We start from the raw sequence: 18,560 nt of genomic DNA on the forward strand, positions 1-18,560 counted from the left end.
TTTCACACAACCCATTAAAAGTTAATAAGGTGAACTGATGAAGTTAATATGGTGGAGACGCGCGGTGCCATTCGTCTGGCGTCCTCCCCTGCGTGACTTCTAGTCCAATCCCTCTCTCTTAACGTTCCCGTTGTGTTCCGCTCTTCACCTGCTCCTGAGGGAAATATGCGGCTCCTCGGCTGCTAAACGCTCTATTAGATTCTCCAGCTAGATGCTAAATTTGTCCCCTGCCACACGTGGTGTGACGTAGGTTGTGTACAGTTGAGTTTTCATTGTAAAATACAGCCTGAGGTGAACTAGAAGAGATTAAAGCACTCAGTTTAGGAGACGTTGGACGTTTATTTACTGATTTATTTTTTTTCATTCTTCAGATTGAAGGCCTTTCGTGCCGTACTGGTAATGATAAATACTAATGAGAATGAGCAAAGCTTTAAAGTCCGTGTCACAGAAAATAAATCATCACTTTTTTAATGGCAGGACGAACCGTAAACCTGAGAGACGTGATGAAAAGATGCTTACGAGGCTGAATATTGTTACGGCGGGTCTTTGATCGGATGTTTCCCCGAGTCGAACTCTCACAGTTGGTCCGTTGTCAGGATCATTTGGTGGCGATTGTTATGTCTGTCTCTGAACTTCTAGCAGCCTAGGTTACCACGGGCAGAACAGCAGCAACGGGACACTGCAGTTTTAAAACTTATGTGAGAAATTCTCTGAGATAAAATTTCTCCAAGAGAAACAAACTCCCCAAAAAAAGTTGTGTCCAAATTTAATGATTTAAAAACAAATCAGCTGTCCTTTACCTATGACGAATGTTAAGGACAGTCTGTTCTTAATGCAGTTTTATTTTTATATTTGCTAACTTTGAGCATTTCTTTGCTAATGTTTTAAGAGCAATCACAAACTGTACCTCTCATTACTAAGAGTGCTTTTCAAGGCCTGGTGATAAAACCTTTTTCTTTTCTCCTTGAAGGAGAAAAATCAGTGCGAAACAAAAAAGCAGAGCCACGTGAACTGATGCAAAAGTAAATATAAATTTAAAGTGAGACATAATACAGTGTCATGGGTTTACTGATGCACTGTCCGTCTTCAGTATCAACAGAAGCAGCCGGTGACCTTCAGGTACTTCAACAGTTCACCACTAAAGAGTTCTAACAAGACTGAGATCAATCAGAGCCCTGCAGCTGCAGCTGATGTAATATCAAGGCAAACAAACATCAACTCACACAGTGCCACACCAAGACAAGCACAACAACAACAACAACAACAACAACAACCATGCACATGCTCAGAGCTGTGTTTGCAGTTCCTAAAAAAGTCAACCAACAAAAACTGGAAACTCCTGTGAAAGTTATTGTCGATATTATGCTAATGTTTTTAAATGACGTAATTAATCTTCACAGATGATTAACAGGACGCTCCACCATTCAATCAAATCGTCGTTGTGAAGCAGTAGTGATTAAACACGGTATGTATCCCTGCAGATGGCATGGCTTAAAGCATTACGCCATATATTTGAGCCACAAAACTACATTAACTTCTTGCTGATTTCTGATACACCAACATTGTCCAAACACTTAATTACCAATTCCAATATCAACCAATACAGATATATACCCCCACACTAACATTCTGCTACAACCCCCCATTATTAAAATATATGAATAAAATGAGCTGCAATGCTGCCATCTAGTGGCTTTCACCTTCATATACAGCCATTTTTCCCCAAAACTATTTTTAGGATTTTTACAATTTGGCAAAACCCAGACATGGGGTATTGCATTATCGGAGAAAAAAAACAATAACGATTTTTACAGAAATTACATAATTATGCTAATATTGGGGTAATATTTGTTGACATTATCGGACATCCCTAGTCAAAACTTTACATCAACGTCAAAATGTTACGAGAAAAACAATGTTGTAATCTCACCAGAGAAATTATTTTAACTTTTGATCTTAATCTCATAAAATTATGGCTTTTTCTTAATAAACCCTTTTAAAAAATCTTTTTCTCATAATTTTAAGACTTTATTCTCATAAATCTACAACTTTAATCTCGTATTTATTTATTTATTCTCAATGTGGCCCTGATACTCCACCATAAAGAACGGGTCCAGAATTTAAAGAGTAAAAAAAAGAGGTGTAAATCTGTCTGCAGCGTCCTAAAGGCCAGAGCTGGTCACACAGGTGGAACTTTCACCTCTAACTGAGAGGAGTTTTGCAAATGTTTTGAACGATGTCTATTTCCTGTGTTTCAAAGGCTACACGTCAGACGTTGAACAGTCGTCAACCACAACAACAACTGTTTGTCATCAGAGGCGTTTGTTGCTGCTACACTTCCAAAAACTATCATTTTCCTGAGCAGGTTAGAGAAACAAATAAAGAGTAAAGTTGTGCAACATGCTGTTGCAGGAGCCACAAAAACCGAGTGATGCATCAGAGCGGCGTTATCTGCAGTGTCACGCAAACAAACGTCCCCTCCTGGGCTCAATTGATGCTGCGGTGCTGAGACTTCACTACGTAAATAATCGCCTGCAATATTTTTCACGTTGTTTTCCGGCGGCTGAACGGTGACGAACGCTCATTTCACTTCATTCCTGAGGCAGTAGGTGGCTGGCTGATTTATCCGTTAGACAAAAGTGGAGAGAAATGTTCACTAACTCTACCGCCTCCTGCAGCTTTGGGTGATTTTTGGGTTGATTATTCCAGACGGTGACGGCAAAATAACACAGAAAACTACAGAAAAGAAAATCCACAGCACAAAAAAAAGAAAAAGAAAAAAGAACTCCACACGGTTAGGGGAAGAAAATGAAAACATTCGTATGATCACAAACCGTGTCTTTAGAGAGGCCCATTAGGAAGAAATAGGGGGAGCCATGCTTGTCACTTTTCATGCACATGGAGAGACTGGAAGATACCATTCCTATAGAAGGGGAAGTAACAACCTAGACCAATCAATTAGTGATAGATCACTGAAATGGACAGAAGAATAAACTAATGTTAGTCAGGGCAGAGAAGAGACATTAGTTCTTGAAGAGTACAGTAGAACAGTGTTGACATTTTATTATTGGGAAAGACAGTGAAGAGAATTAAAAGTGAGGTAAGAAATGATCTGCAGGATAAAAAACAAAAACACAAACTGGGACTTTAATGGATGGAGATGATTCTTACCATAATCTGGGACCTGCCCTGTTCCCCTCTTCAGCAGCAGACGCACTCGTCTCCCTCCAGACTTGATCAGCTCGATGGCCCTGGCGTGGGTCATGTCCCTCGTTGTCTCGCCATTGATCTCAATGATCTGGTCTCCAACCTGAGTGTGAGAAAGAAAGTTCTTTGTTTGGTCCTCTAACTTCACTGATCACATGATAAACTTCCACTTCTTCAGGGTGTGCCACAGTGAGACGTGTCCACGGTGACACTGGAAAACGTTTCTGTGCTGGACGCCTTTTCTGACACAAGCCACGTCTGGGCTGATAATACATGGCAGTGGAAAGGTCTGCACATACTATAGAACTGTCAAACGTTAGCTAACAGATAATGAGAACTTACACCATAAATAAACCTAAACACATTACCATAAGCATTTCTAAAAGCAGAGCTGAAACTTAGCCAAGTTGAAATTATAGCAAAAATAGCTTAAGACTAAAAGTGAATGTAAAAAAGCCCAACAAAAAATATAATAAACACCTTCTATCAATCATATTAAACTAAATTGTCAATGGAAAAGTTAATGAAGAGAACCCAGTACTGAAAACATAGAGAGTTCCTTTAAATTTTAGTCCAACTTGTTTGTATGCGTTGCCTCGTGAGAAACCAAGAACGAGCGGCAGAATCAATAAAGTAATTATATAATTTATTTGGTTTCTTCATCAACCTCTGGCTGCACGACACCAGGGGGCACAGGTGAGACCAACGAGTTAATGAAGCCGTTTGAAAACCTCAGACTGAGTCAATTATTTCGTGGCTGTTTTTTTTGGTTATTGCATAAGAGTGTGACACGGGGAAGAAAACAACACTGAACAGACTCTGTGTCGTTCATGAGAATCAGGGAACGTGGACCGTCGTCAGCTCTGATGAAGTTCTGAAGTGGTCACATGGTGTCTTTAGAGAAACACGTTGACAACGACCTGTGGTGTGAACTGATGTTACTGAGGGAAAATGATTATGTCTTGGTTTCATAACATTCTCATAGAAATCTGAATTTAAAGGAACAGGTGGTATTTTAACATTTTAACTATTTTACTCAAGGTCTTCTCATACTGAGACAATAACTTACATTTTGTTTTTATTTGAACCGTTTCTATAACAACTACACTTTCAATATTTTTTTTTATCCATAGGCTATTTTGTTATGTCTTTGCTAGCTTCAGGCACTCTGGTTAAAAAATACACCTTGCTGTGATTATTTTTCAATTTAAGTTTTCTTTAATTATTCGATCTCAACGTTCGACTAATTTTGTGAAATTCGTTTATTTCTTCTACTGTATCTCTTATTTTGAACTATTTGATGTGATCACAATTCATACTTGGACAATAATAGGGAGTTGTTCCATTCAGTTTTCATAAAAATATGATTTTTTTTGTTTGCTAAAAGGTTCAATAGTTTGTAAAAACTATTCTCTTCGATGAGTCGTCAAGAACAGCTTGAATAGTTTAATAGTTTTAATTTCTGACTCAGAAATCTTTGAAAAAACGTCAAACAGGTTATCATTAAATCCAAGAAGAACATCTGGAGTTCTACTTTCTGCCCCGCTGCAGGAGACGGACATTTGGCCATAAGTGAAATGTCAGAGTGACTGCAGGCAGCTGAAGGAGCAGTGAGCAGTGATCTGTCAAAGATCGCTCAGATCCACACTGACAGACACGACGGTCAAACGGTTCCTAAACAGCGTTCTCTCAGACTCCTCTCTGCAGCCGGCGTGGTCTGAGAAGTTAAACTGTTCTTTGAACCATATTCTTAAAAAATAATTTAATAAGATCCTATTTTGTTCCATCTGCTCTTGACGATGTTGTACAGTCGTCTCTCGCTGTATCACTGTCTGCTAAATATTTTAAATGTATTCTTGTATTGCAGATTTTTTGCTCTATTGCAGGTTTTGGCGGTATATAAAAAATAGAAATTTTAAATAAAATTTTTCTAGCCTAAAAACCAGTAAAAATAGTAAAAAAAGACACTGTGTTACACACACCTACAGGGTATTGCAAATAATAACCCGTTCGTACGAGTAAACTAAAAACTAAAATTAATTTGCAAAATAAAGGGAAGAAAATGTCAAAATCAACGCGGTCCATTTTCCACCACTGTCTGCGCGCAGACATAAAGCTGAAGAGGGATTTCCTCTTCCTCCACCACCTCCTCCTCCTCCTCCTCCTCCTCCCCTGAAACCCCGCAGCTGGTGATCATTGGACTCCATCGACAACAGCACTCAGGTGGAGGAGTAATATCTCCCCCGGGGGCATTTTGCACACATTATCTCGTAGCGCTTCATTACAGATAAGGGATGTAGAGCAGACTGTTGGCCATCGGCCTGAGACGTAAACAATCAGTGAACATAAAAGTGAAGAAATAAAGAGAAAGTAGAAGAAGGACAAGAATGGCTGCGGGATTAAATCAGTGTTGACAAATAGAGAGGAGCAGCCGTGAATACGTAATCTGCAGTGTGTTGTTGGCTGCAGCAGAGCAGCGACCAAATGAAGTGGATTCTCACTGCAGAGCAGGAGGAAGATGAGGAAGAGGAGGAGGAGGAGGAAACCTGGATTTTTGCAGGTGAAAGCAGACTGGGGAAAACCAACCAACCAGGAAACCAATCAGTGTGTCCTGGGGTAAGATGAAAAATATTTAAATGAAATACAATTTTAAGTTACTCTTCAGGTTTTGTGCATATATATTTTTTAAAAAAGTACCAACAGCTTCTAGAATATGGAAAAATAAATACATTAAAATAAAATATAGAACAGTGATGAACTGTACACTGTATAATATAGAAATGGAACAATAAAGCTGCAGTGTGGTTGAAATGCACTGTCAGGGCAACAGGGGGCACTAAAGATATATATATATTTTTTTCTTTTGCTCGTTTTTTGCTTTCAAGGACAGAACAGAGAACCCTGGGTTAAATTCCCAGAGGAACCACACGTCTCTAACAGCGCCTCCTGTGGCAGCCTGGGGCGGATGCAAAAACTGACTGCAAATTTCCCCATTGTGGGAGGAATAGGGGACTCATATATTATTATTATTATTATTGGTCATAATAATATTAATAAATATTTATTTTGTTTATTGACATTTTCATTGTTTTTTCCATTTGTATTTATAACAATGTATTTGTATTTGCAGGTTACGTGGGATGGACGGAAAAAAAGCACATTATCCTTCAAAGAACGAGGCAGCACAAACTGTATCTTATGAGAAAAATCAAAGAGATAAAAAGATTAAAGTGTGTCTTTAAGCCTTGAATTTGCTTTTATCTTCAAATGTCATCTGGGACTGAAAAGCTGTGAAGTTCAGACACATTTCGCAAGGATTTATTTTGGAAAAAAAAATGTGGCTTCACCCTCTTGGAAAAGTCGCCTTTGGCACTTTGATAATATCAGACAATTACAGCAAATGTGTGACATGAAATCCACAAAGAGAGAAAGCAGCTTAACCTCTGAAAAAGAAGGGCTCAGCACCTTTTCTTAAAAGCAATTACACAATCAGGCTCACCCTCATCCTCCCGTTGCGGATGGCTGGTCCGTCCTCCGCCAGTCGCAGCACAAACAGGTCCATCTTGTACTCCCGCCCGCCGCGGATGCTGAAACCGAAGCCCTTCACACTTTTCTCCAGCTCTACCGTGAAGAAGTCAAAGTCCTGTGTGAGCTGAGACCAATGAGAGCCGGGGACAGAGCAGGAGAAACACCACCAGGGGGAGAGAACATCAAGTTAGTGCGAAAGGTATTATGGGAAGTCTGTGTAAATACAGGTTGAAGTAGAAACGCTTTTAATAGCAGAAAATAATTACTCTACAGCACACGTCAAAACGTCACTCTAATTAGCTGTTGAAAATCTACACATAAAAATTAAATTATTCGGAAGCAGGAAATCAACGGTGTTGAATTATTCATCGCTGTTAAAACTGTGAACAGATAATCCACGACACGATCAACATCCGACTGGAAAGATCCGCTGACTTCAGAAACCTCTTCACCTGCACTGGAGGCATCCTGTACTCAGGGATGGTGAACTGTCGGGCGTCTGGTGCCAGTTGTCTGTAGTCCAGCAGGGGTGGGTGTCTGTAGTCCAACGTGGGAGGCTGTCTGTAGTCGGCCACTGGAGGGTGCCGATAGTCCACCGGTGGCTGTCTGTAATCTGTAAACGGCGGCTGTCGGATGTCTGGTTTGACATCTTGCCTGGCCTTCACCTCTGACCTATAACTAACCAACCAATCAGAAAAGACGTTTTTATTGTTATCACTGTAACGCTCACCTAAAAAAAGTTTAAATCTATGCAAGGATGTATATTTAGAACCTGAAATTCTCCCCAAAAGCGGCTAAAATAGCAAAAAAAACCCTAATCGATCATTTAAAATAAAAACAGCCAAAAACTGTACATAAACAAAAAAACTGATGCGCGTTAGCTGCAAGAACTAGAGAGACTAAGAGCTGTTGAAAAAAGTCTTTGTACGTCTTTCTTCAATTCCTGTGAGTATATCAGCATTGTGTTCAACTAAATAGGACAGGTTTTACACTGAGCAGGTACATAGTGAGTAAAGTACAGTAAAAAAAACAAGGACTTCACCACAAATAGACACACAAATAGTCAGACAAAGAAAGGCTGAGAAGCATTAAATCAAGTCTAAACTAGATCTTAAAGTTGTTCAAACGTACAACAATAACCATTTAATGACAGAGCATTACATTTGCATCTGAATAATTAGCTAAATTAAAATAGCTGACTCGTCAAAGCTAGCTAAGCTACAGATGAGTAAAAGCTGCCCAAAAAACAAGAACTAATAGTTAGCCTAAATGTTGGAGTTAGATAAAATACGATGCTAATAAAATTTGTTAGATGTAATTCTTTCAGAACTGAGGTTAACCACTGTATAACTGTTAACTCACTATAACTAACTATTCAAATTCACCAACACCTGCTTTCACACTTGGCAGAAAGTGAGAGGAAATGAACATAAATAAGAGCTTAGTTCAGATTCAAGACAAAAACCAAAAGTGTTCCTAAAACCTGCGCCGTTCTTTTATCTCCCACTGCAGTCGTTGTCTCACAGTCAAAATGTCTGACACTCACAGACTCACGGGGTGAAACACTTCTATCCTCTCCTAACCCTGAGCGCACGGTGTAAAGTACAAACAGTGACACCTGCACTTGGTTAAAATTTCAACAGTAAAAAAAAAAACTCCACTTCTTAGTGGGAAATCAGGAGTCAGGAGATGTTGGACAACAGACGTGTGGAGGTGAAAAGATAGTGGGAAATAAAATGACCATATCAGTTAGAGAAAGACATAAAGGGGTGAGAGGAAAACGAGCAGAAGGGACGAAAGTGTGTCCCGTCCCCAGAGACGTATGGAGGTCCAGACTATAAAGATGCTCCTCTGCCTTAGCAAATCAAGAAGGCTGCAAATATGGCAGTAAAACTCGGCGTGGAGACGAAAACCTGCTTCCTGTCCCCGTCTCACCTGCTCTCGTGGGTGTAGGTTTGAGGTGGAGGTGCAGGCAGCTGCGTCACAGGACTCTGGTGGTTCACAGGGTTGGATGGGCTGACAGGAGGAGGAGGAGGAGGAGGAGGAGGAGGGTTGGCTTCTGTCGCCGTCATCGTCGTCGTGTTGAGCTGCGAGGTTGCAGCGACGCCGGGCTGGGTTTTAGGACTGTGCTGCTGGGCCATGGGGCTCTGCTTCTCAGAGCTGGGGGCTGACGGGGGATTGCTGATTTCTGAGAAGAACAAAAAGTAAAAAAAAAAAAAAAATCTAATCAGGTCAAGCATCTTCAGCCCTTTTACTTAACCACATTAAAAGGTTAGAACCTGCGATATTTAATTGGTATAACCACCGGGGGACGACAGAAGTCAATGATCACAATAAAGAGCTCATGGTATCACATCCTGCAGCCACATCTACAGACGCAACGTCATTGATTACTGTGTCACAGTTTTAAGCACATAAACGATCAGTTTTAGCTCTCGTTAGATTAGACACAGACTCCTCAGAGGGATAACAACTCTGATTAGCTACACAATGCTACATTTGAGCTACAACAGCCATCTGCTAACAGAGTCTGGTTAGCAGTCGCTGTGCCACAGGCACAACAAATCGACCCAGTTCTCCTTATGAGTTTGAAAGTGCTTCTTATGGACAAACACTGTAGGAGGAAAACAGAGAACGCCAAACATTGGCTAGCAACAAACACTGGTCACGTGTAGCCAGAAGTCTAACAAAATAAAAATATTAAACCAAGAATTCAAATAGTCACCTGAAATTAAATTATTCTTTTTAAAATTAACTCTGTATTTGTTATATAATTATATAATATAAAATTAACTCTGTATTTGTTATATAACAACAGGATCAAAAAGAAATTCTAGAAAAAAACCTCTCTGGGGTCGCCAGATATTTGTGATGTCACAATGGGAACCAGGCCAAAAAACGTTGAGAACCACTGGATTAAAGACAACATGTCTCCCTCCAGTGGTAGTGTTCTCTGCCAACTCTGGATCCCTTTGTGTCTGAACACACTGCAGTGTGTAGTTTTGCTGTTGGCAAGCAAACCTAAAAGTCCCCTCGTGGCACAAAGCATCTATAAATGAATGTAATGTTAAGTAATTTTTTATCATATAACTGATAATTATTATTATTAAAAACTATTAATGCCTTCGTGCCAGTGCAAAATTAACCAGGTGCCTATTCATTTTTGTACATGACTGTGGCAGACCTTGAATTAAAGTGATGATAATAATATCCTAAAATGCCCAGAAAAAGAACACAAGGTCCTTTTTGAGAAAAATACTGCAACTTACAAGACAAATAATAAAAAAAAAACCAGTCTGTACCACCAAAAGCATAGCCAAAAGACAGAGAAGCTCCGAAATAGATTCAAATTAAACAAATACAAAAGGCTCTTGACGTTTGTCAAATAACACAGTTTTGCTGTAAATGATAAAAGGTTGAATGGAAATTTTAATTAGATCCATTCTTGTTAAAAAACCATCTAATTTAAGCAGAAACAGGCATGTCCCTTGTGGTTTTCCTCTGTGATTTATTTTTTAACATATTTTCACTGCACCTGCAAGGATACGGTTTGAGTCGTTCTGAGCCTAAAACTCTGCAGAGCCTCTAACTGAAGCACTGCTCAGTGACCTTCACTGCAGATCCTAACAATGACGTAACCAGTGGTCCTGAGTGGAACAACATGAAGCAGAGAAGACAAAAAAAAAAAAAAAAAAATCTCAAGGTGAAAAAAACCCCAAAATGTTCCTGTATCTAAATAAATAGCTCTCTATCGTGATCTGCTTAAAATATATTTGGTATGTTGTATTTTTTACTCACTTATGTGTCATCGAAGATAAATTGTACCATAAGATGAAGATGTGCAGAACAAAATGAACCATGACGCACAAATGACAGAAGGAAGTTCGAGGTGTGAGATCAAAACATTTCAGGCAAACAAAGCATATAAAAAAGATGGCCGACTGCGATCCTATCTTTTTCGCGAACTTTTTTCATTTCACGAATGAAAATCAAGGAATAATGTTTATGCAAAGGTGCACGGCACTATACTCTGTTTACATCGGCGGGTTTGATGTCATACATTGGTTTGTGCTACATTCAATTTCTTTCGTTGTGTTGTTTTTTTGGGAACTTTTTTCACTTCATTATAACTCCCGAGCGCAAGTCAGAATTCCAATATTCCGATACTTTTATGTCCTCGATTATGATGTTACCACTATGCTAGCATATGTGAATCACATAAGTACTTATGTACAGTATGTGGGTTTTTTCAGTTACGTCGAACCACGGGATTAAAATTCCGACGCATGTTGAGGTCACCCCAAAGAACAGTCCCAGTTTATTTATCTAGGCTACAGTAACAGTAACAGGTAGACCGTTACTGAAGACACCACATTACTGTATTTGACTCTGGCTGATCACACAGATATGTTGTTCTCTACCTCAGTGTTTCCCAAACTTTTTTTCTGGGGACCCATATTTTAAAAGTCCCAAACCTTCGCGAACCAAGTCAATAGACATTATTTGTAAACTCCTGGGAAACATGATGCAAGACGACCCCAAAAACAAACTTTTGCGACCAAATTGAGGGTCACGACCCAGTCTTTGGGAAACGATGCTCTACCTGCTCTAAACCATCCTATGTGCAGAAGTCGACTCAGAACACAGCCTCCGTGTCGTACGTGTGTGTCTCACCTTCTTGCGGGATGATCCTCAGGGTCACGGTGAGGCCGGCGTCCTTGATCAATTTGACAATATCTGCGTGCGGCATGTTGACGATGGACTGGTTGTTCACCGCCAGGATGCGATCTCCCACCTTCAGCTTCCCGCAGCGGTCGGCCGGACTGCCCTCGATGATGCGTCCGATTTTGTGGGGCACAGCTGTTTTGGGGGAGAGAGGAGAGAAATCAAGAGGTGAGGAGCTGCAAGTGCAGGAGCAGGTGGAGGCAGGAGATTGGAGGATTACGTCCTGTTAGCGCTCCCTCACCGACTGACTGACTGACTGACTCTCTATCTTTCTTATTTGGAGATTCACTCCAGGCTTATGTAAGACATTCAGATTTTTTTCTCTTTCTCCTTGTGTGGGCGATGCACCCACAGCAGCAGCAGCAGCATCAGCACTATCACAGAGATGTGTGTGAGGGGGGTCTCGTAGGAGGCAGAACGACACTAAAGCAGGTAAAATGAGAGATTCTTTACTTATTAATGACCTGTGACCTTCATTTACTCTTGAGTTAGCGTCGTCTTGACACCACTTAAAGATTAGCTGTCGCTCCTCGTGATTTATTGTCATTAATGCAGAGCACACGATGACATCCGTCCTCAGCTTTTGACCCATCACCACATCTAGGAGTGTGTCGGGGCCGGGCCATGATCATTGCACCTCAGTGGCTGGTGGCGTCAAACCTACGACTTTCCGGACACATGCCGCTTCTTTAGCCACCGCTACCTCATGTGTAATTCCCAGGGTTCATGTCAGGTGCAGCCCAGATGACCAGTGTGTGTCCTGGTCTGTGCAGAAACAAAGCCAAGAATTTGGACGTTTTTTTCTGTCGTCCTCTGAATTGAACGATTGAATAAAATAAAAATAAATTTGTACAATACTGACCCTAGCAAGCACAGAGCATATGGCTGCTCTAGGAATCAAACCCAGAACTCTCTGCTCTCTGCTTCCGAGGCAGGCGGGCTTAACGCAACACCCCCGCCGCGCCTGCGGAGTTTTTAAATCTGTACAGACACTTTCGCTGACGTCACTTTAATAATCCAGCGGCTGTCCAGGACGTAGGGCCGGCGGTCACTGTGACTGACGTGTGTTAAACGACCGGCACGTGTCAATCAAAGGTCCAGCCCTACACTGTGTCAACCCTCTGCTGCCACACAGAGTCCACCAAGAGAAGGTACAGTTTTAGTTGTGAGCCAGACAGTCTCTACACCTGAAGAGGTTCTGCCCTCGACCAGTGTACGATTATTATCATGTACTGTATCATGTACGCTCAATAGTTCCAAGAAAATGTACGATAATTTGACAAGTTCACGATCGACCCTGACCTTGACCTTAGCTCAGCTCAGCTTCAGAGGAAACTGATTTTATTTAAATCCCTGATTTTCAAAATTATTTTAAGCAAAAGCGTTAACATTGGTGGACATGAGTTGGTTGTGTACGGCTACACACAACAGCGGAGCTCTGCACTATATTCAGCATCAACATCAACTGGACTCACTGTTAGCGGCAGCAGCCTCAGGTCGGTTGAGTGAACTGATGATGACGAAGCCGAAGCCTTCGCTCTCCTTCCGGTTGATGATGACGTCGTTGGGCTGAGCGTTGGGAGTCGACGACCCGTCGGCAGCGGGTGATGTGTTGACGACGCAGGCGTTCGGTGTCTGTGCGGGCAGCGCCGTGCTGATGCTGTTGCTGTAGGTGAAGTCGCTGCGAGGGGAGCTGTGCTGGGTGGAGACGGAGCCCGAACTCCGACCGTTCTCTGGACAGGGGTCTCCTACAGGAGACACAAAATGGCGAGGAATTAGTGAAAGACACACAGATTTTTTCTTCCACTGATGCCTTAAAGTGTCACAGCCAGAGTGAAATCTCAAACACAAAAGCAAAAGATCAGCTTCGGTTTGGTAAAAAAACAAAACTGAAGTCGGAACATTTATGGAACAGTTATGTCTGTGTAGCATCTCCTGGCTGTACTCTCCACACTCTCTCCAGTTTTTTCCATTTTCAGCAGACTTTATTCCGTGTCATGTGAACAGAGACGATCTAAAAGCTCGATTTGTTCGTGTACAATTCTACACAAAGTGTCTTTCACAACAGAAATAGAAATTTTCTGTTGAAAACGGCAAAAGGGACAAAAGGGGGGGTGAGAGTGGGGGGAGAGGAGAGACAGTGAAATGTGGGACAGAAGTATGAGCTCAGGGCGGGGAGCAGTGTGTGAGTTTGACGCCTCGCAAAGTGCCGGTGGGAGTCCGACAATTAGGATGGAAGTGAGGAGGCCACAGGAGGAGTCAGAGGAATGAGTCAGAGTCAGAGTCAGAGTCAGAGTCCCCTGTGTCCTCTGGTGAGAGGAGACTGACATGGAGGTGAAAAGAGCAAGTGTGTGTGTGTGTGTGTGTGGGTGTGTGAGAAATAATGAGGACAGAAGATGTGTAATGTTAACTTTAAACAGGTTGCAATAAAGTTTAAGATGATCAGGTGTTTGCATTAGTGACAGCTAACAACACAACGTTACATTTATTTATTGTCACAAAAATCCAAAGAAAATAATGTGGATAAAAAAACTATCCAAAAACAGTGCCAGTTTATCTGGAGAAAAGCATAGAAACTGACATGACAGAAATACAAAGTTGTAATAATATTAGTGAAGACAGAACATCAAAGTCTGGATGTGAGTGTTGACCAAGTACGGTAAAAACTCACCTGCTGCCTGAACCCTCCGTCTGATGACCAGGTTGACTTGACCGTTACGTGCCGCTCCATGCATCAGGTCGATGACGTATCTGTGCGGCTTCCCCACCACTGGGATCCCGTCCACGAACAGGAGTTCGTCTCCAGGTCGCAAACGACCGTCGATGTCAGCAGGACTCTTCTCGATGATCGCTCCTATTAGGATCTATTGAAGAAAGAAAATGTATAAAAAAATAAAAAATAAAAAAAATAAAAGATTAGTCGTAGCTGTTGAAGCTCTGGTTTCGGTGCTAGTGTAACGTGCAGTGGTTCCAGTGAATGTTAAAAAATGTTAAGTTGTCAGTTGGAGTTGAATTAGAAACAGACGCCGGAGCCAAAGCCATCATTCTCTCAGAAGGTCAAATGTCAAGGGTTAGATGTAGAGCTGCAGCTATGTCTACGTTTGTAATCGATTTAACCCATCGATTATATTCTTTTATTCAATAAAAAAAAATGGTGTACAGGGAAGACAAAAAGCTGTCAACCATTAGAATATAATAGTAAAAATACACATGTAAATATCTGTATTAAAATAAGAACAGTAAAACATATATAAAAATGTACATATATAGAAACTTAACAACTACATAGTACAGTATGTACAAAACTGTGTAAAAATACATCATAGTTTTTTTTTTTACTTCATCGTTGTTGTTTTTTGGCTAACTTCATAGTTAGCAGCTCCAGTTAGACGTGCTGATTTAGTTTGTGTGTGTGTGTGTGTGTGAGTGTGTGTGTAGTGGGTCAGGGAGGAATAAAAATGACAGGGTTCCACCACCCAACGCCATACGAGCCTTCTCACGTGTCTCCGGACTCACAGGCTGCCCCGCCTCGTCTCCGCCCAGCACCCTGAAACCAAACCCAGACTTCTGTCTGCGCAGGTGGACCTCGATGTCCTGGTACTCTGCTCCTGGAGACAGTGTCAGTGAGTTCAGACAAAAACCTCCCCCAAAAAAACAAGAACCTCATTAGTAACATTTTAAGACACTGCTTAAATGTTAGATCTTGTTGTTTTTTTTTTTTTCTCTTTTACCTGAGGAGTCTACGGGGAAAACAGTCCTCGGTTGGCTGGGTTCTGAGTAGAACAAAGAAGAAAAGTAGAACCAGTTGTTAAAGCAGTAAAATAAAGGTAAATGAAAAAGATTTTTTAAACTAAAAGCAATCACGCCACCTAGGTGATATTTTTATTATTACAACTAAAGGCACATCAAAACCTGGTGTAAACGCCAACACAGTACCAGCAGGATCTCACATACATATTGCCAGGTAATTCTACTACAGTACTACTACTACTACTACTACATCTACTACTACTACTACTACTACTACTACTACACCTTTATTTCACAGTTGTATAATAATATAATTTAAGACAGAGTAACAACAGTCAGACGTGTCCACACCTTTTTATCCCCTTCACTTGACTTAAAATACAGGGAAAAGTGAAAGAAAAAAATGTCCTGGAAAACTTCATCCAGGATACATGAAAACCAAACTAAAACCTAAAAAAAAAACCAAACCCCAAAATCTCCAGACAGCGGCGTTTCCAGATGCTAAGGTATAAAATCACAAAAGGTCGACATAAAAAGAAAGCAGCTCCAGAAATATGTTTCACACCCAGAAATGCAAACACATCCAGAAAGTCGGCGACATCGTGGACAAAGTGAAGAACAAAGAGCAGCAGAATGAACGTCACAGCAGAAACTCCGCATCATCCATAAAAGTCAAGAAGTGCTTACAGCGTGTAATAAAGCACGGCCTTATTTACTGCATGAGGTGGGACGCGGGCACTAATCTGCAATCAGTGGCTTCACATAACAACATGATCTGCCATGTGGCAAAATGAGCGCAACCGCAGACAAGTGGCTGCAAGTGAAAAATTGATTCCGCTTGCAACGGTTTTAATCACACTGAGTGCAGCTCTGTCTCCGCCGGGACTCAGGACTGATCGTCATGACTGCAGAGAGGAGAGATTAGAGCGGTAAATCCCAGGGATTCTGATGAAGAGTTACCTGGTTTCTGCTGGTGGTGATGACATCAAAGGTCTGAATACTAAACAACAACAGTGGCAGAGACGTTAACCTCTGATTTTTGTGTAGAAGAATTGAGCAGTGTGACGTACAGCTCCTTCTATAGGACGTCCACCGACCCTCCTTAACGTCTTCATTTACAGTGTGAAATATTTATCTCACTCATCTTCCAAAAACAGATCCAGAGTGGAAGAATAGTGTAGTGGTTAACACTCCTGCCTCTAAAGCAGAGAGCAGAGAGTCCTGGGTTTGATTCCCAGTGACGTGGCGCCTGTTAACAGCACAGCTGCTGCAACACAACAATTTCCCAAATATGGCATCAATATAGTACAAATGTATTTTTATTTTATTTGAAACAAAAAGTTCAGGCACAGCAGTACCGTACTCCACCATAGGGGGCGGATGTGAGCCAGAAAATGTACATAATTTATGTATGTGTTTCTTCTAACATGATATTTTTGAATGCAATGCTGCAAAAAAAAAATAAAATAAAGATAATAATAATAATGACTAAACTAGTTTAAACTTTTTAACATTTCTGCAGGATATTTTAAGTTGGATTTTTTTTTTTTCTGCAGCGGAGTGTTTCACACCGCAGGGGTAAAATGAGCAGCTGCCGACTGAAGACTTTATCCTCTGACTGTTGATGGGCGGAGTTGGCAGGATGTCAATGTGTGGACGTAAAGATCCGGTCAGTCAATAAAGAGACTCTTAGTTAATATCAGCCTGGTGTTGGTGTGTGTGTGTGTGTGTGAACTGGCAGGGGGGGGGGGGGGAGGGCTTTATATGGAGCCCCAGATAAGACATGATTAGACCAGGATGAGCAGCAGCAGATGTTAACGGAGGGACGCACGCCGTTAGCATCTGCCCAGCTTGGAGACTGGGTTCTGGTACTTACGCCTACTGTCATAGATAGACCTGGGCGACTCATAGAGCTCGTAAGGATCGGACTTAGCCTCGCAGACCGAGTCTGGGACTAAGGCCCTGTGAAGATGGTGCGGTGGGTAAGTGGAGCTGTGGGGGACAACAGGGGGCGACAGGCTGGTCTGAGCCGGGCTGTTGGGGCCCTGCTGGGACTCCCACTGCTCCAGAACCTGGAAAGCAAAACGGCATGAGGAGTCAGTGTTTCCCCCAGATATCGACCCGTCGGACAATCGATTAGTTTGGAAAAGAGATGTTGGAGAGCTGAAGAGGAGTTAGTCTGAAAGTTTGAAGTGCCCTCAGTCAAGCTTTTCATATCAAACGACTGAAGAAAGACTTGGTAAAAATGGCAGAAAATCTAAAAAGTTGAAAAGTCTGGGACTAAACCCTTTTGTTTTTGTCCAAAAGCCTTGGTCAAGAAAGCTTTACATTACATTACATCACATCGCCACCTAGTGATACAGTATCCCTTTGACTGAACTAAACTTGGAGCTTCTTTTTTTTCTTTTAAATTGGTAAAAAAAAATTGAAAATACTTAATGTTGGAACGTGGCCTGAGAGGCTGAGAAGTGTTTGTGTCATAGCATTGCATTTAGCGTTTGATCGTTTGGTGAAATAAAAAAAAACTAGTGACGGTGCAGTGAAGACAAATCAGATGCAGTGAGGTTAGAGAGTCTGGAATAAAAAAAACAATTTTTTTTATTTCAGTATCAAAGTGTTGCTGTACTAAGTTTTAACCTCATCTTAGTCCTTTGATGTTACCTTAGTCTCGTCTGCTAGTTTTATTCCGTCATGTTTTTTGTCCTTTACAAGTCGACAGACGTCACTTTATTTGGAAAGTTATAATTAGAATACTTTGTATTTGAACCCAATCTGTGTTAAAAATGTTCCCAGCAGCCTTTGAGGCGACATCATCAGCTTCTAGGACAGCCGTCACTCTTGTTGTGTCAGATAATTCACTTTGTCGCTCGGGCCAGAACGACATGACACAGAAACTGTGATGTACAGAACAGAGCCACGGGCTCAAGTTGAAAGTGCAACTGGCTACAAACAGTGTCTGATGTAGAAAGAGTGAATATCAGCTACACTGAAGAGCGCGCGATGATTTATTTTTGTTGTTATGGTTCCATCAGAAGTCTGCCTGTGATTAGGACCAAGTCCAGTCCAGAGTCCAGTCCTGCAGAGACCGAAGACCTCGTTATGATTTGGTTTTGAAAAATGTTTCCTCATTTCTGTTTTTGTTTCTTTCGGCCTATGTGATAAAAGAAATTAAAAACCTTTTAGCTAAAATCTGAGAAGACAGAAACATCAGGCCGCAGACGGGTCTGCTCCGTGTGTTTTGTTTTAAGTGGCTGTTACCTGCAGTGTGAGCTGCACCTGATTGACCACATTCTGATGAGCTTGTTTACCACGGGAGCTACAAGCCGAGACTTTGTGTTCCGCTGCAGGTC

At 41.5% G+C, this 18,560-nt stretch overlaps 1 protein-coding gene across 2 annotated transcripts in view; it reads right to left on the reverse strand.

Annotated features, from left to right (window-relative positions):
* magi2a (membrane associated guanylate kinase, WW and PDZ domain containing 2a) overlaps nucleotides 1-18,560 on the reverse strand; it is a 182,427-nt gene that overhangs the window by 6,118 nt on the left and 157,749 nt on the right. The window contains exons 12-22 of one of the 2 annotated variants that reach the window (XM_017034357.2): nucleotides 17,087-17,282; nucleotides 15,192-15,233; nucleotides 14,953-15,101; nucleotides 14,132-14,324; nucleotides 12,936-13,208; nucleotides 11,410-11,595; nucleotides 8,671-8,923; nucleotides 7,188-7,413; nucleotides 6,707-6,859; nucleotides 3,172-3,310; nucleotides 2,835-2,945 (exon numbers count right to left, since the gene is read on the reverse strand). In XM_017034357.2, the coding sequence (XP_016889846.1) occupies nucleotides 2,884-2,945; nucleotides 3,172-3,310; nucleotides 6,707-6,859; nucleotides 7,188-7,413; nucleotides 8,671-8,923; nucleotides 11,410-11,595; nucleotides 12,936-13,208; nucleotides 14,132-14,324; nucleotides 14,953-15,101; nucleotides 15,192-15,233; nucleotides 17,087-17,282 (1,872 nt within the window). In that variant the 3' untranslated portion in view covers nucleotides 2,835-2,883. The remainder of the gene's footprint in view (nucleotides 1-2,834; nucleotides 2,946-3,171; nucleotides 3,311-6,706; nucleotides 6,860-7,187; nucleotides 7,414-8,670; nucleotides 8,924-11,409; nucleotides 11,596-12,935; nucleotides 13,209-14,131; nucleotides 14,325-14,952; nucleotides 15,102-15,191; nucleotides 15,234-17,086; nucleotides 17,283-18,560) is intronic. The other variant, XM_025057380.1, reaches the window with a different exon arrangement.

The sequence above is a fragment of the Cynoglossus semilaevis genome, chromosome 8 (assembly GCF_000523025.1).
Source record: "Cynoglossus semilaevis isolate Cse_v1.0 chromosome 8, Cse_v1.0, whole genome shotgun sequence".
NCBI classification, from domain to species: Eukaryota; Metazoa; Chordata; class Actinopteri; order Pleuronectiformes; family Cynoglossidae; genus Cynoglossus; species Cynoglossus semilaevis.